This window comes from Hippopotamus amphibius, chromosome 7 (genome assembly GCF_030028045.1).
Source record: "Hippopotamus amphibius kiboko isolate mHipAmp2 chromosome 7, mHipAmp2.hap2, whole genome shotgun sequence".
Lineage (NCBI taxonomy): Eukaryota > Metazoa > Chordata > Mammalia > Artiodactyla > Hippopotamidae > Hippopotamus > Hippopotamus amphibius.
In genome coordinates, this window is record NC_080192.1 from 46292097 (window position 1) to 46308162 (window position 16066).

Sequence of the window (16066 nt, forward strand, 5' to 3'; positions counted from 1 at the left end):
TGATAAAGTGTCTGTATTGAATGGGGCAGAAAGATTTTTAAAAACAGGTGAACCTTCCGAAGCTTATGGGAGAAAAGATGAAAACATTAAGCCAAAATATACTGATTTAGTCCAGAGGTTTTACTTTTTTTGGAAAAAAACAAGATGAAAAAGGACTCACTGTGGGTGTCTCTAGTTAGAATATGTTTTGAGTTTAATTATGCATGTAGGTATTTCAAGTCCAGAGACATTTGTGAAATGTAAGAAAGGTTTGCATTTTATTGACTCTGTTGAATTAAAAAAAGACTTAGTCAGCATACACAATTGTTAGCATTTGGTGTCTCATCATTTTTCTTAAGAAGTTACTTTTTACAGTACCACAAATGTACTTTTCACCGCAAATTTTTATGAGCTCCATGCCAAATGTGAAGAATGAAATTTGATCAAAAATGATATTTATGTAATGATAATTTTTTCATACTTATTTGTGTGATGGTATAACCCTACTTGGGATTCTCTATATTTTAAAAATAATTTTATTTAAATAAACTTTTTAAAATTAGGATATTTAATTTAAAAATTAAATTCTCCCTTAATTGTTTCAAGGAGAATATTTTTGGTTGGTTGTTATTTATTTTTTGTCATCATTTTTGGTGCTTTCTATATTTTAGGGACATATGTGAGTTTTTCTTTTAAGTTAAGAGAAAGTACTAGTATTCCTCTATATTAATTGCTAAGCTACAGAGATGAGTGTCACAAATCATATTTTACTGTTATTAAAGCAGGATCAACTAGTAGCATAATATTAAGTGTGAGCTATAACTTCAGACAAAAAATGTCATCCAAATATGTTGTGCTTTTCTTATTCCATTATGCCTATCTTATCAGTATAGAGTAAAATAGAGTGAGAGAGCAAGGCATGATTTGGCTGGAGATATAGCAGTTGCTTAGATTTTCTTTGTATCGTTCCAAGTGTTATTTGTCTGGTTGTTTTTCCTGCTAAATTGCCTGAAATAACATAATATAGACACGACCTTAAAGATCAAAAATTTTAACTAAATGGGAACTATTTCAGCAACAATCAGTTTTCACTCCAGGTTTAAAATCAGAATTGAAAAACCTATGTGGATTCAAATTCAGTTCAGCAAACATTTATCAAGCATGGATAGTGCAGGCAATTACACTAAATAGTGATTGGTGAGCTTATAAAGATGCCAAACAAAACATGGAGGTGTGAGAAGGTAAGGCTGAAGGTGGTGACAGAGATTTAGCACTTCTTTCCTGGGTGAAGACCTTGCCCTGCCTCTCTCAGGTGTATTGGGTCATAAATGGTGACTGCAACAACTGTAATAAATTGAAAGCTAAATTGTTTAGTTGTGAATTCATCAGAAATAGATTATGAAGGTAACAGATATTGAAGAACTCAACACTTTCATTAACACTGTGTCCTCAGAGTCTAGAGCAGAGGCTGCAAACCGGTGGCCCCAGGGCGGGGCAGGGGGAGGTGGGGAGTGGTCCAGGTGTCTAAATAAGTGATATGTTTTGTTTGGCTTATGTAATGTTTGTGAAAAAAATCAGGTTATTTCACTAGCATTGAGCAGAAAATTCATATAAATACCAGATGTATGGATTTTCTTAAAATATTTGAAGGTTTGGCAGAACTTGGCCAGTCTGCCTAGAACTCCCTAGAGCCAAATTGTGGCTTCTGTCTTTTCAGATACCAGTTCGCTGGAATCCTCGTGGACCTCTTCATTAATTTCCTTACCTGAATGTATCCTAAGGACATTTGAGTTTGTTTAAATGAAACTGGAGAGTTTTCACTCAGAAATTTGGGGAGATTTTTATCTTCCCACCAATAAGAAGTAGTTTTTCAGTACCTAAAATGGTATCTAGCCCATGGTAGGTGTTCAATAAATATTGATTAACTGGATGGGTAGATGGATGAATGTATGGAGAGATGAATGGGTGGTGCTATGGATGAATAGATAGATGACAGACAAATATTAATAAATGAAATGAATATTTTAGTAGGAGAATGTACGTAGAAATATGGTCTATTCTCCTTGGGTTATGGGTAAGTTATGGGGCCCAGGGAAGAAGTCTGGTCATAGAGACCTTTACCTACAAGAAGAATATCTTAATGGCATATACTTTCTTGTTAGTCAGTTTCAGGTACTTATTAATCAGCCTAGAGCAAAAGGAAAAAAAAATAGCTCTTTATATATGGCTCATGCCTCTGTCTTTAAAAAAAATTTAGGAGCTTTAATTACCAAATCACCACATCAGCTATTATTTCTACCTCAAAATGTTGCTTCTTGTGTTTAGTTTACAAGGGCTTTCAAAATGAAATACTACAGACTGGGTGGCTTAAACTGCAAATTTATTTCTCACAGTTCTGGAGGCTAGAAGTCCCAGATCAAGTGGTCAACAGGTTTCTTCTGAGGCATCTCTGATTGGCTTGCAGATGGTCACCTCACTATGCTCTCACATGGTTGTGCATCTGTGTTGCCTGTGTTCTGATCACCGCTTCTTATAAGGACACCAGTCATATTGGATTGGGGTCCACCCTAAAGACCCCATTTTAATTCAGTTACCTCTTTAGAGATCTTATCTCCAAATACAGTCACATTCTGAAGTATTGGTGATTAGGGCTTCAACATATGAATTTTAGAGGGATGCAATTCAGTCCATAATACTTACATGGCTTTAAACACAGGCCATTATTTCTCAATAATGTCTGTACAGCTACTGACTTTACACTCTCTTGCAGAGTTTATTATAAAAGCATATTCTTGGCTTGTACCTCATATATAATGATTTAGAAGGAGTGGAGCCTAGGGTATCTGATTTTAAACAAATATCAAAGTGAATCAATGCACACTGAAGTTTAAGAGCTATTGACATAGTTTTTCTATTATTCATTGACATTAAGATTTTGGTACCATTCCTTTTTATGCCTGGTTAAATCTATAATGTCTGGGAGTATTTATTGTCTTTCCCAGGAAGAAAATAATACTCTAATATTTGTCTTGTGCTTTTATAGTATGTAAAATACTTTCACCTGCCTTGTTTAGTAGGTAAGAATATAAAATATATATTATACTGACCATATATTGTTTAATTACAGCCTCATGGCAGTCTCGTGGAGGGAGTATCATGAAGGTGCAGGTTACTTAGTGGTTAAGAGTTGAGTTCTGAAAGCAGCTGCCTCCTTCGCTTACTAACCAAGTTGCCTTGAGCAAGTTACTAACCTCTTCTAAGCTATAAAATGGGGACGGTAATAAAAGTAATGTTTACTCCCTAGGGTCATTTTGAGGTTTTCGTTGATTCATACGTAAATTGTAGAACAGTTTTTGTCACATACTGAGTGTATAGAAAGTTTCCTATTATTACTTTCAGGTTGGAGATGAGATTGTTATTCATAAGAATTAACCAATCACAAATCCATAGAACTAATATATGATAGACCTAGAGCTTGAACCCAGATTTACTGGCCCCAACCCAATTCTTTCCACTACTCTGTAGAGTGGACACAATTTTTAAGCTCATTTTGTTCTTTCAAATTACATGTGATAGTTTGTTGTTACTTTTCAACTCAACTTTTAAAGAGAAAAAAAATTACAAAATACTTTAAATCTATAGATACTTAGCCTACACAAGGGTAGAATAATGATTAAATGTGTGTTAGTGTGATGAAATAATATTGATTTTGATTGTGTTGAACTTCTGGTGATGGGCTTCAATATTTAGGAATCAGCCATTTGCAGTGTATTTATTTCAGGAATTCTAAGGTCAAGCAGAGCTCTGAATATGGAATCAACCAATCTACTTCTTTGAACTTGACTTTTTGTGTATTTGGAAGCTTCTTCCATTAGTCTGACTTCTGTAGGTGGACATGGCATTCTACAGATTAGCAAGAAATAAAATTTGTTTGTCCAGACAGAATGGAAGAAAATTTGTTTCGCCTTCCATGCCCAGACACAATTCCCTGGAATCCCCCTGGGGGATAAAGGATAACACTGATGACTTTCTGACCTTGTAAAAGTCAAACCCATTCTAAATGTATGAATGTATATAAACAAAGATGAATCTATGCAACTAAAATTAACTAATGGTAGGTATAGATACAGATTTCCAGGGATTTTGGGTTTTGATTTTGTTTTTCTTCCTTCTAGACAAAAAAGTTCAAAAATATAAAAAGTAAACAGAATAGTATAATGAATGAGCATGTACTCATCACTTATCTTCAACACTTACCAACTGACAATCATGTTTCATCTAGATCAGCACTCACACCCCCACAGCATTTCATTTTGACACAATCCAAGTCATCATTTAATTTCATTTATGAATATTTCAGAATGCATTTCTGAATGATAAGCATTATTTTTAACATAATCACAATATCAATATCATACCTAACATTGATAGTAATTCCTTAGTATCTAGGTGTCCAGGTTCCGAAGCACACATCAAGCGACAGCTCATGAATTTCTATATAAGAGAGGCTTCTGGGAGGCAATCTGATTGGAAGAGGAGGCCAAAGGACTTCGCTTTATACTGCATTTATGTAGCATTTAAATAACATTGAGGAAACCTCAACTGTTTTTTTCAGAATTTTTTTAAATTTGTTTGTTTTTCTGTTTTGGTTGCACTGTGCAACTTATGGAATCTTAGTTTCTGGACCAGGGATTGAACCCGGGGCCCCAGCGGTGAGAGCACCAAGTCCTAACCATTGGACCGCCAAGGAATTCCCAAGAAAACCTCAACTGTTAATATCAAAGAGAGGAGTAGGGCTGCTGAAAGATACACTGGGCATGAGGGTATTAAGGTTTCCGTCAGCTGTCAGGGTCCCATCATTGCTGACATGGTTCTCTAGTACTTGACAGAAGTGAGCTTTTCAGTGCTTTAGTTTAAACTGCTCTCTGACTCTGCAGTGGCCTCTCTTCTCTCTGATTTCCAAGTCCTACTTGACCTTCCAACTTGCTCAAGTTCATTTCCTTCATGAAGCCCCCTTCTGAGACCTTCGCCCATGGAGATCATTCCCCTTCTGCATATTCAGCACTGATGCTGACCTGTGGTACCCTTAGCAGCAAGAACAGCCGCAGTACTCACACCAGTTGCCATTTACTGAGGCCCCACCATGTGCCGGGGCTGCACGTAACACTTTGCCTCTATTCCCTCTTACAACTTACAACCCTGTGAAGTAGGTATTGTTAGTCTCATTGTACAGATGAAACTTAGCCTCGGTGAGGTTAAGTGATTTGCCTAAGGTCACTGTTTGAAAGTGACAGTGTTGGAACTTGAACCAGGTCTAGTCTGACGTCAAAGTCAGCCTCCCTGATAAGTTACCTTTGTGTTTACCTTTTTTACATATGTCTTAAATGCCTGAGTAAACTGTAGACTCTCAGAGACCAAATATGATGACCTGTAAAATAACATGGCATTCCTCACTGTTGTCAATCATGATGCAAATGATTGTCAAAGCTGCTTTAATTTCGAGGCTGTTAAAACTTTGAAAGTTCCTCGCTACCTGAACTTTATATCTAGTGTATAAAGTTGATAAATGAAATGCATGTTAATCTGATGTTAGCATAATATAGTATATCATCTTATAATAAGTCGGAAAGCTGACTATAGCCAAACAGAAAAATTACAAAATAAAAGAAAATTACCTCTCTATAAATGTATTTAATTAACTACAGACTGTGAGCAATTGCTTTCTCATTTCTTCTTCCTCCCATTTTCAAAAACCTGCACCAAGGAATGGTTTGTGACTTTTGCCCCACCCTTACCCTGGTTTCCATGGGAAAATTCCCAATTAGTTTATATGAATAGCTGATGTTTGATGTTTTGTCATTTTATGTAGAGTGCTACATAAATGCAACTTCCAGTCTCCTAACTACCCTGCTTTTAACTAGAATAGTATCCTAATTCCTGTAAAGGTACAGAAGTTGCATCTGTAGCCACATAAAAAATAAATCTCTTGGCCTGGAGTTGGTGCTGAAAGATAAGGTGGGTGTCGGGGAGGTGGGTGGAGGATAGTATACTGGCTGAGGAGACCTTCAGTTCCAATGGAGAAACTTAGACTTCATCTCATGAAAGTTCTTGGTGCTTCCAGGGGGGTGAGAATGGCAGGTGTGAGAGATATACAAAGCGGTTATTTGGCAGTAGTGGAAGAAAGACAGAAAATAAGGCTGACACCCAGAAAACTCAGAATAATCCAGATACAAGGTGATGGAACACCAGGTTAAGGCAGTAGGTGAGGAGGAAAAAGAAACAGACAAGAAAAACATTATTTTTGGAAAATCAATGGAACTTTCCTGGCCACAGAATTAGATTTAGTGATCATTAGTGTTGTTATTCATTTATCTATGCTACAATATCCAAACCATAAATGAAAGTTGTGTAAATTTGTCTATGATTTTTCATAGACATCTGGTTTGATTTTTTGTTGTTCTACTGACTGTGTGACTCATGACATCATTTTTCACCCTGGGGCAACTAAGGTGTCATAGAAAAGAAACTCAGGTTTTGGAGCCAGGTGTTAGAAGCTCAGCTGAATTACTTGTTACCTATATGATGTAAATGAGTTACTTAATGCTTCTGACCCTCTATTCCAACTAAGAAAGCACATTGTAAATGATCAGATCCTACACAGACATACTGTGTGCTATTATGACTTCAAAAAAAGTTTTTGGCACTAATTTATGGATTGCCTGCTCTCTTGTTATAAGGCTAAATTTATTTCCAAAATAAATACTATCACTTTGAATTCTAAACACTCTGCAAATTCCTATAGCAGTAGGTAACAATATTTTAATAGCCATACAAAAGAATCTTTAAAGCAAATATCACTTCCATTTTATACATATGGATTTCTCCCTCTTCTTAAGTCAGATTTTTTTTAAAGGGGAAAAAACTAAGAATCTATTTTGGTTCAGGAATTTAGCTAAAGTTTATCAGAAAAAGTGGGTTGACAGCAAACCTACTTAGGAAATTCTGGGGCTTCCTGGTAAATGCATTGAAATACAGCAGTGAATACTGCAGAATTTTGCATTTGGCATTCCGTATTCCAGGTCTGTCTGGAACTAAGAAATACAAACAAAAATGTCTTAAATTTATGGCTAAGGATAAATTTTGATGTATTGATTGAGATTAAATTATTGATTTATGGTTTTCAACAGTTCTCACAGCTTATAATACTTCTCTGGTTACTGTATGTATGAGAGCAGTGGGTGGAAAAACTAGAAAGGCTATAAATGCACACATGTGCATTGATATCTCCAGCCATCAGCATAAATTATGTACGTCAAGTAGGGTTTTCTAATTACAAATGGCCTGTCACATGATCAGAAGATTACAGATATACAACTAAATTTTCAAAAGCATTAAAACTCTCTCTTTCATGTATCAATCTACATATCTAGATATCTGTCTAGATAGGTAAATGATAGATAGAGATAGATATATGGATAGATAGATGATAGATAGATAGATAGATGATAGATAGATATAGATAGATGATAGATGATAGATGAAAGTAGCACTTTGATCAAAGTATCTAATTGTTTCTAATAAAATATTGAAAACTTTTTTTTTAATACAGCAGAGTTTTCCTTAGGCTTAGTTAGATTGTAAAGAAGTCTGAAAACTACTGAACTCCTGCAGCATGCGTAGCAATAGTGGATGACTGCCAGCAAAGGGCTTTATCACAGCATAAATGGGGTTTTAAGTGTTTGTTTCCAGTGCAGGTTCTTGCAGCCCAGGCACTTCCCAATCTCATTGTTCCTTTGTTCTAGCGGATGTACAAAGGATTGACTGTTTTGTTTTCTGGCTCAGAGAGATTAGATAAAGTCTGCGTTTCTGAACTTCACCCTCTAGGCACGCAACCTTAAAATTCATTTTCTATAGTTCATATTTTGCAGTTTATATATGTTTAGATTATACTGATCATAACATCATTTTCTTTAACCTTTATCTGGCTGGGTTGTGCATGTAGGTGACAGTATTGATGCCTTTTGAACAATCACTGGAAAGCAGCTGTCCCTCTCATCCTTGTCCTTAAAATGCCTCTTCAGCAAAAATGCGTCACCTCAGTTGGCTATGACAAGGTTGCTCTTGAGTTTCTCTGGCTATTAGAATCTCGTGGTAACAAGAAAACTTTCTGTGAGGGGAAATTATGTTCTTTCCTTTTATTATGACGTCCTTAATTATAGACTGTTATGTAGGATAGAAAATTTAAATAATATTGCAACACACACACACGCACACACGCACACACACAAAACCATAGTGTTTTTCCTCAAGAACCCATAAATGAGAATCATCTTGGGAATTTTTTAAAAATTTTATCTTAAGGGTTAGAAAGTTAGTCCATGGGAATAAACTGATAAGATTTTTCCAAGTTCTTTTTTTTCTTTTTTGGAAGAAGGCAATTAAAGCTATTATTGGTTTAGTTTCCAAAAAAAAAATGGTATTCCACTTTTGCCTCCATTTTGTCAGTGATTCAGAGGAAGTTTCTTTTTATGGTCATGTAGACAGAATAAGGTTATATTGTGGAGTGCCCATTGCACCAGGTAAAGTCTCCTCTATATCTTGTTATTCCTCCAGACATCCAAGAATATAGGTACTGTTATTATACTCCCCAGACAGAGGGGGAAATGGAGGCTTAGAAGGTTAAGTAACTTCCCCAAGTTACTGCTACGTGAAGGAGCTGAAATCTGAATTGAGTTCTGACTCCAGAGCCCACACTCTCTGCCGCTTCATCTCCCTGCTTCTGTGACAAGATTGCCCCAATGATAGGAAGAATAGTAATAATAATTAGAATAATAGTAATAGCTAACATTGAACATTTACTATGTGCCAGACACTGTTTTGAGTGCTCTAGATAAAATACTCAACTTAATCTTCATAACAATTCTACTGACAAGATAGCATCCTCATCAGCATTGCATAGAGGAGATAGCTGGAGTACGAGGAGGTTAAGGAATTGCTCCACAGCTACAAAGGAGAAGACCCAGATTCAAGCCCAGGCCGCCAGACTCTAGAGCCTACACCCTTCAGCTGAATCTAGGATATAAACCACACAACCTTATCATCCAAGCTCACCTGTGCTTTGGGCTCTCAAAGTTTGCTGCCTTGGCTTGGCTGTATTTAACCTATGTAAGGCATCTATAGGTGACCCGTAGTCTACTGAGCTGTCTGGCTATCAGTGCCTTCTGAATATAGAATAAGATTACCTTGTTCCTATTTGTATTAATGTTAGTCAGAAGCAAAGACTTTCTTAAAGCAAATACTGTTCTAAGTAGATGCTAGAATTTGTGTAAAATATAATTTACCAGGAGATAAAGAACTGAGATCTCTATAGACATGCCATTAAAACATCTAACCTGACTCTTGAGATTTAGTCTCCAGTATCTTGATCTCACTTTCTAGACCAAGAATCGTGTAGAATTTCTGAAAATTACTCATATGTAAATGTCAGCATTTCTACTTCCAACATTCAGGGTAGGGAGGGCCTTATTTCCTGGATGGTCCCACTGCATCATCTGCTCACTAAATGTTATTTACTTAGTTTCTAACCTGGAGATGTGCTGTTCATCCTATTTCAAGCTCTACAGTGAAGAGTCAATACCTGGGAAACAGGACTCCTCAAACTGACCCATGGCTTTGAGAACTGAAACTAAGTGAACAGCCAGGAGCAGGACTAACCCATTCCCCCCTGCTCTGGGAGCTCCAGCAGCTCCAAAATGTCCCAGAACTCAAGTTTAGAAAATTGAAGGACATAGGGAATCCCACTTGTTGGGAGAATTCATTTTGGTAAGCATACCTAGCCTAGGCTTATAATCAAGTCTGTATCTTTTGTGGTTTTCTGATATCTAAAAACAACCCAGGGACTTCCCTAGTGGCGCAGTAGTTCAGAATCCGCCTGCTAATGCAAGGGACACGGGTTCAATCCCTCGGCTGGGAAGATCCCACATGCTGGGGAGCAACTAATCCCATGTGCCACAACTACTGAGCCCATGTGTTGCAACTACTGAGCCCATGTGCTGCAACTACTGAAGCCCGTGTGCCTAGAGCCTGTGCTCTGCAACAAGAGAAGCCACTGTGATGAGAGGCCTGAGCATCTCAATGAAGAGTAGCCCCCGCTTGTCACAACTAGAGAAAGCCCACAAACAGCAACGAGGACCCAATGCAGCCAATAAACAAACAAACAAATAAATAAAATTTTTAAAAAATAAAAAAATTTTAAAAGTAAATAAAAACAACCCAAAGTTTTGTATACATAAGCACCCCAAACCCCACAATCTAAGAAAGAGAAAGTTTAGTACAAATACAAATTTTACAATATTTCTTAATATCTGTATTTTCTGTTGAGATTTTCAGTGTTTGTCAATGTTTGAAAAGTACAAAACTTGCAAGCCAAAGAAAATACGACCTTGCTTGAATTTCCAAGCTCAGATCTGTTGTAACAAAAAAGTTTTATTAGAAAAAAAGGAGTTTATCTGACTAGTAGCCAAGGTGGATTTCTTCTTTAAATATAATAGTAAGTTTGAAAGTGGCATAAAATGCCCATTTGTATCGTGAGCAGCAGATTCTTAAAGTTTTGAAGGAAAATGAATCTGGATTACAGCAAGGTAAGAGTGTATCTGCAAAAGTCTTCAAGCCACCTTCTCATTTTTGGTTTTTGCCCTGCAGATCCTTTACCTCCTGCTAGATTTGAAGTCAATAAAGAGAAAAGTACTTCCACCAGCTTGCATGTTTGGTGGACTCCTTCATCGGGAAAAGTCACCACGTATGAGCTGCAGTTACTTGGTGATAACCGAGAGACACAGGGAGCCCAAATTCAAGAAAGAACTTCACGGAATGAATATACATTTTTTAACCTCACTGCTGGTAGTAAATACAAAATTTCCATCACATCTGTTTCTGGGGATAAACGTTCCTCTACAATTTATGCCAATGGATCAACAGGTAAGACCTGTTTACAGATAGTTGGGTATGTAATAGTCTGCTTCTTTTGAAATTATATTACACTCAGGAAATGAGAGTAAGAGTCCCCCAAGATCAACAATAAATAGATAGGTGGATAGGTAGGTAGGTAAGTAGATAGGTAGATAGATAGATAGATAGATAGATAGATAGATAGATAGATAGATGATAGATAGACAAATAAATACTGTTTGATACAGAGGAAAGACTAGACTGGAAACTGGGGTTGGGCTGCTAGCTTGCTGGGTGATTTTGAACAAGTCATGGGACTTCTCTAGGACTGGAATTTTCTCCAAAATGAAGATGTTTCCTAATGGCCCTTCTAACTCAGATCTTGGGCAGCAGGATTTTCTGTCTCATTTTCTGAGTTGGTGCCATGAAAATTATTTCTTAAATGTTTTCCCTCCCCTGTACATTCTTCTCTTAACATCAAGTCATGGTGTTTCCTGAATGTTCCCATGTTTGGAACAAGTCTTTGTTTGCACCAACGCATCCCGATATCAATGACACATTACCATTTCCTTCCATAATGTAGTTTTTTATCATTCACTCTCCCCTCATTTTCTCTCCTGCTCTATTGCTTTCTTTCCATTTTTCATCTTCCATAGTTCATTCCCTTCTCTTTTCCCTTTACTGCTATGCCACATCATACTTCATTGGCAAAATCTACCTTGATACCTGTTACGTGGGGGAGGCAGACAGGTAGACTGTGGTGTAGCTTTAGGCTGTGGACTTTGAAGAGAGCATCAATCCAGGTTCCAGTAAAATTTCAAGAGTGCTGTTTTCACTAGTTATTACACAAGTTAGATGCACAGAGACGCATAAATGAATGTGTGGTTTCAAATTAAAGTGTCTGTATCTTCTATAAGGAAATTATGAATGACACTTTGGAAATGCATTTCCTCCCACTAGTGCCATCCCCAGTGAAAGATATTGGTATTTCAGCGAAAACTAATTCTCTTCGGATTTCCTGGTCACGTGGCTCTGGGAATGTGGAAAGATACCAGCTGATGCTAATGGATAAAGGAATTCTAGTTGATAGTTATGCTGTGGACAAATCTGCTACTTCCTATGCTTTTCATGGACTGACACCTGGTCACTTCTATAATGTCACCATTGTTACCGAGGCTGCAGGGCTGCAAAACTACAGATGGAAACCAGCCAGGACAAGTAAGTTTCCCTAGCTATTCTGAACAAGAATGAAGCTCAAATCAAGAAAAAGTTTAATAAACAAGGTTTATTAAATTATTTGAATAATGGTAGTATAGGACAGATTGAAATTCATATGTTGTAGACGACCTTAATATGTATCCACTTTTCTACTTAGAGAAAGAGAGATTCCCTTTTATTCTCAAGTTTAGGCTAGTCCTCAGCAGCGTTGTGAAATAGCAGAGCTGATCTCTGATACAGTCTCAGCTTCTCTTTTTAGTTACAGATTCCTACTTCCTTCTCTTAAATAGGCATCCCCTGCCTTTATGACATCACTCACAATGAACCAGGATTACTCTTCTCAATGCTGTACAAAGACCTACTCCTATGAAATAGCCATTTCCTAAACCCTCTATCCAACAAAACATCTCCTGAGACCCAATCCTATAGGAGCTGCTCTCATAGCCTAACATAGCCAGAAAACTAATCTGTGTTAAGTTTTAATGGATCATTTATATACACGCTCATTCATTCATTCATTCATTCAATCAGTGTTTCTTAGGTGTAAACTATATACTAGGCATGGTGGATATAACAGTGTCCAAGAGAGACAAAGTCTTTGCCCTCATTACATTCAAGTGGATTCTAATGCTTCTGGTGGGTCTAATGTGTTAGTGAATCCCCTCCTTTGGGAGGCTATGTAATCTTAAGAGAAACTCTAAACTATGTAATGCCTTAGACATTACTCTAGTGGGGAGAGTTCCTGAAGCAGTAGGAGGTAGGTAGAAAAGATGTTTGGGGACACCTATGTATTTCCATACCTTTCATATCACACCTCAAAGATGTGCGTGTGTGTATATATATATATTCCCAACAAAAATGTACCATATATCTTAAGAATTGTTTATGTATATCAAGAGCAAATTACACCTCTAACTGGCTTGTGCGAAAACAATGTGCCATGCCCAATATTTAAAGGAATTATTGTGAGTTTATATTATGCCATTAGTGAGGCTATAAAATTACCGCATAGGCAAAAGGTAGAAACAATATTCACCAAAGTGTCTCTCCTTGGTAATCATTTTCCTCTGATGAAATAATGACACAGCTCTTAAGCTTTAACTTCATCATGATTTAACATGAAAAAAAAGAGTATTTTTAGCCCAAAAAATTTTATGATGGCCAATCAATCGACCAATCTATTTATTATGTACTTGCTATTATTAAATACATAAAGATGGGGAGAAATTAGACAGATGACAGACTTCTTTGAGGATTCCACTTAAAGAATTTCAAAAGTGGAAAAGACTATTTTAAGTTCATTTTAACCAAGCCATCTTTAGGTAATAAGAACCCGTAGGCTTAATGAAATAGACAGAGTTGCCCAGCCAACCAGTGGCCAAGTTTGCCCAGAATCTAGGCTCCTGACTGCCATGTTTGTGCTTCCTCCACTAGCCAGACAACCTTTCTTTGGTTTTGCAGTATTGTTTTTATCTCGTGACATCATTTTCTTCAGAGCAGGGGGTGTGGCTTGTAGAGATTAAGACACAGGTCAAAATTTGGTCATAAGAGTAGTATGATATCCTGAGTTGAAGTCTCTTTCCCTTTCTTCCCTATTAGCCCCCATGGAAGTCTCAAATCTGAAGGTGACAAATGATGGCGCTTTGAACTCTCTAAAAGTCAAGTGGCAAAGACCTTCTGGAAATGTGGATTTCTACAATGTTACACTGTCTCACCAAGGGACCATCAAAGAATCCAGAATATTAGCACCCCAGGTTACTGAAACTCAGTTTAAAGACTTGGCCCCTGGACGACTTTATCAAGTCACCGTCAGCTGTGTCTCTGGTGAATTGTCTGCTCACAAGATGACAGTGGGCAGAACAGGTGAGTCTAAGGCTCCAGAAATTCCTTAGCTGCTGAAATCACTTTCTGACCCATCTTAGAAAAGGACAAAATAAGTTAGAAGGAAGATCCCTTTACCACCCTGGGAAGTATGGTCTACGTGACTGAGGGTATCTATGGGCCAGGGTCCCCTTTACAGAGTCAAGCAGAGGGTTAATTGCATTCATCTGAGTTCTTTAAGCAAATGTATTTGAGTTGATTCCTGAACGATCTGTGTTTCTGGCTCTGCCCTGTGCTGTTTCATATCACACCACTTAAGTAGCATAAATTCATTCATTCGTTGACACGAATGAATGAAACATTTCTGATCAACTCTTACAATGAAGGCCAGTCAGCACTTAGCCATGTTTTTTCCATAATTATTATATTTATGCCACCAAACATTTATCCAGTGCCTTCCTTGTGTAAATTATTGTATTATGAGCTTTGAGAGTTATTAAGATGGCAGAGTTCAGCAAGCTACATCCTTCAGCCATATATGGCCTGTGACCTGTTTTTGTATAGCCCAAAACTAAGAGTGGTTTTTACATTTTTAAAGAGTTTTTTTAAAAAGAGAGAAAATGAAAGAAAATTATGAGACAGAGACCATATGTGGCCTAAAAAAGCCTGAAATATTTACTTTGCTGACCCTTGTTTTTAAAGAAGTTACATTTTTTTTTTTTTTTTTTTTTTTTTTTTAATTTAATTTTATTTTTTTTGGGGGTACACCAGGTTCAATCAACTGTTTTTATACACATATCCCCAAGAAGTTACATTTTAATCACACAAATGTAGAGTACACACACACACACACAAATGAAAATATTATATTTTAATAATGGTAATTATATTCATATTTCCATGGACAGGCACTAACGAAATGCTTTACACCATTATTTCATTCAGTTCTCAGCAAAACCACAAGACAGGTCCTGTTATTATCACCAGTTTATAGATAATTCAGAGAGGTCAAATAACTTGTCAGTAGTCGCCCAGCTAGTAAGTGGTGAGGTTTAAGCCAGGCTGTCTGATTCCAGAGTCCATCATCTGTGCTATTGCAGATCCCAAGTAAGAGCTGTATATATGGTCAGAAAGAAAAGATAAACAAACTCTCTTTCAGAAGATCTGTATAGACTTCTGGGAGGAAATGGCCTTTAACTGGGACTTTAAAAATGTGAAGCTCTTATATGTAATGAGGTGGATAGACCTAGAGTCTGTCATACAGAGTGAAGTAAGCCAGAAAGAGAAAAACAAATACTGCATGCTAACTCATATATCTAAAAAAAAAATGGTACTGATGAACCCAGTGACAGGGCAAGAAGAAGGATGCAGATGCAGAGAATGGACTGGAGGACACGAGGTGGGGTGGGGGGAGGCGTTGAAGGGGAAGCAGGGACGAAGTGAGAGAGTAGCATGGACATATTTATACTACCAACTGTAAAACAGAAAGCTAGTGGGGAGTTGCTGTATAACAAAGGGAGATCAACTTGATGATGGGAGATGCCTTAGAGGGCCAGGACAGGGAGGGTGGGAGGGAGCCGCTGGAGGGAGGGGATATGGGGATATATGTATAAATACAGCTGATTCACTTTGGTGTACCTCAAAATCTGGTACAAGAGTGTAAAGCAATTATATTCCAAAAAAGAGCTTAAAAAAATGTGACGCTCTTAACAAGTTAAGAGAGAAAAGAGGGAAGGGCATTTGAGGTGGAAGGAATAACATAAGCAAAGGCACAGAGGCAGAAGAGCCCAGGAGACTTACAGGTCTACAGAACATGAAACTGGAGGTCAGCGTTCAGGAGTGGGGAGAAGCATTGACATATATACACTACCAAATGTAAAATAGATAGCTAGTGGGAAGCTGGTACATAACACAGGGCGATAAACTCGGTGATGGGTGAGGACTCAGAGGGCTGGGATAGGGAGGGTGAGAGGGAGTCCCGGGAGGGAGGGGATATGGGGATATATGTATAAATACAGCTGATTCACTTTGTTGTACAGCAAAAACTGGCACGACAGTGCAAAGCAATTATATTTCAATAAAGAGCTTAAAAAAAAAAGAG

At 37.4% G+C, this 16066-nt stretch overlaps 1 protein-coding gene across 3 annotated transcripts in view; it reads left to right on the forward strand.

Moving 5' to 3' along the window:
• PTPRB (protein tyrosine phosphatase receptor type B) overlaps positions 1 to 16066 on the forward strand; it is a 114418-nt gene that overhangs the window by 29584 nt on the left and 68768 nt on the right. For all 3 annotated transcript variants that reach the window (XM_057741917.1, XM_057741918.1, XM_057741919.1), the window contains 3 exons: positions 10681 to 10956; positions 11887 to 12144; positions 13744 to 14007. In XM_057741917.1, coding sequence (XP_057597900.1) covers positions 10681 to 10956; positions 11887 to 12144; positions 13744 to 14007 — 798 coding nt within the window. The remainder of the gene's footprint in view (positions 1 to 10680; positions 10957 to 11886; positions 12145 to 13743; positions 14008 to 16066) is intronic.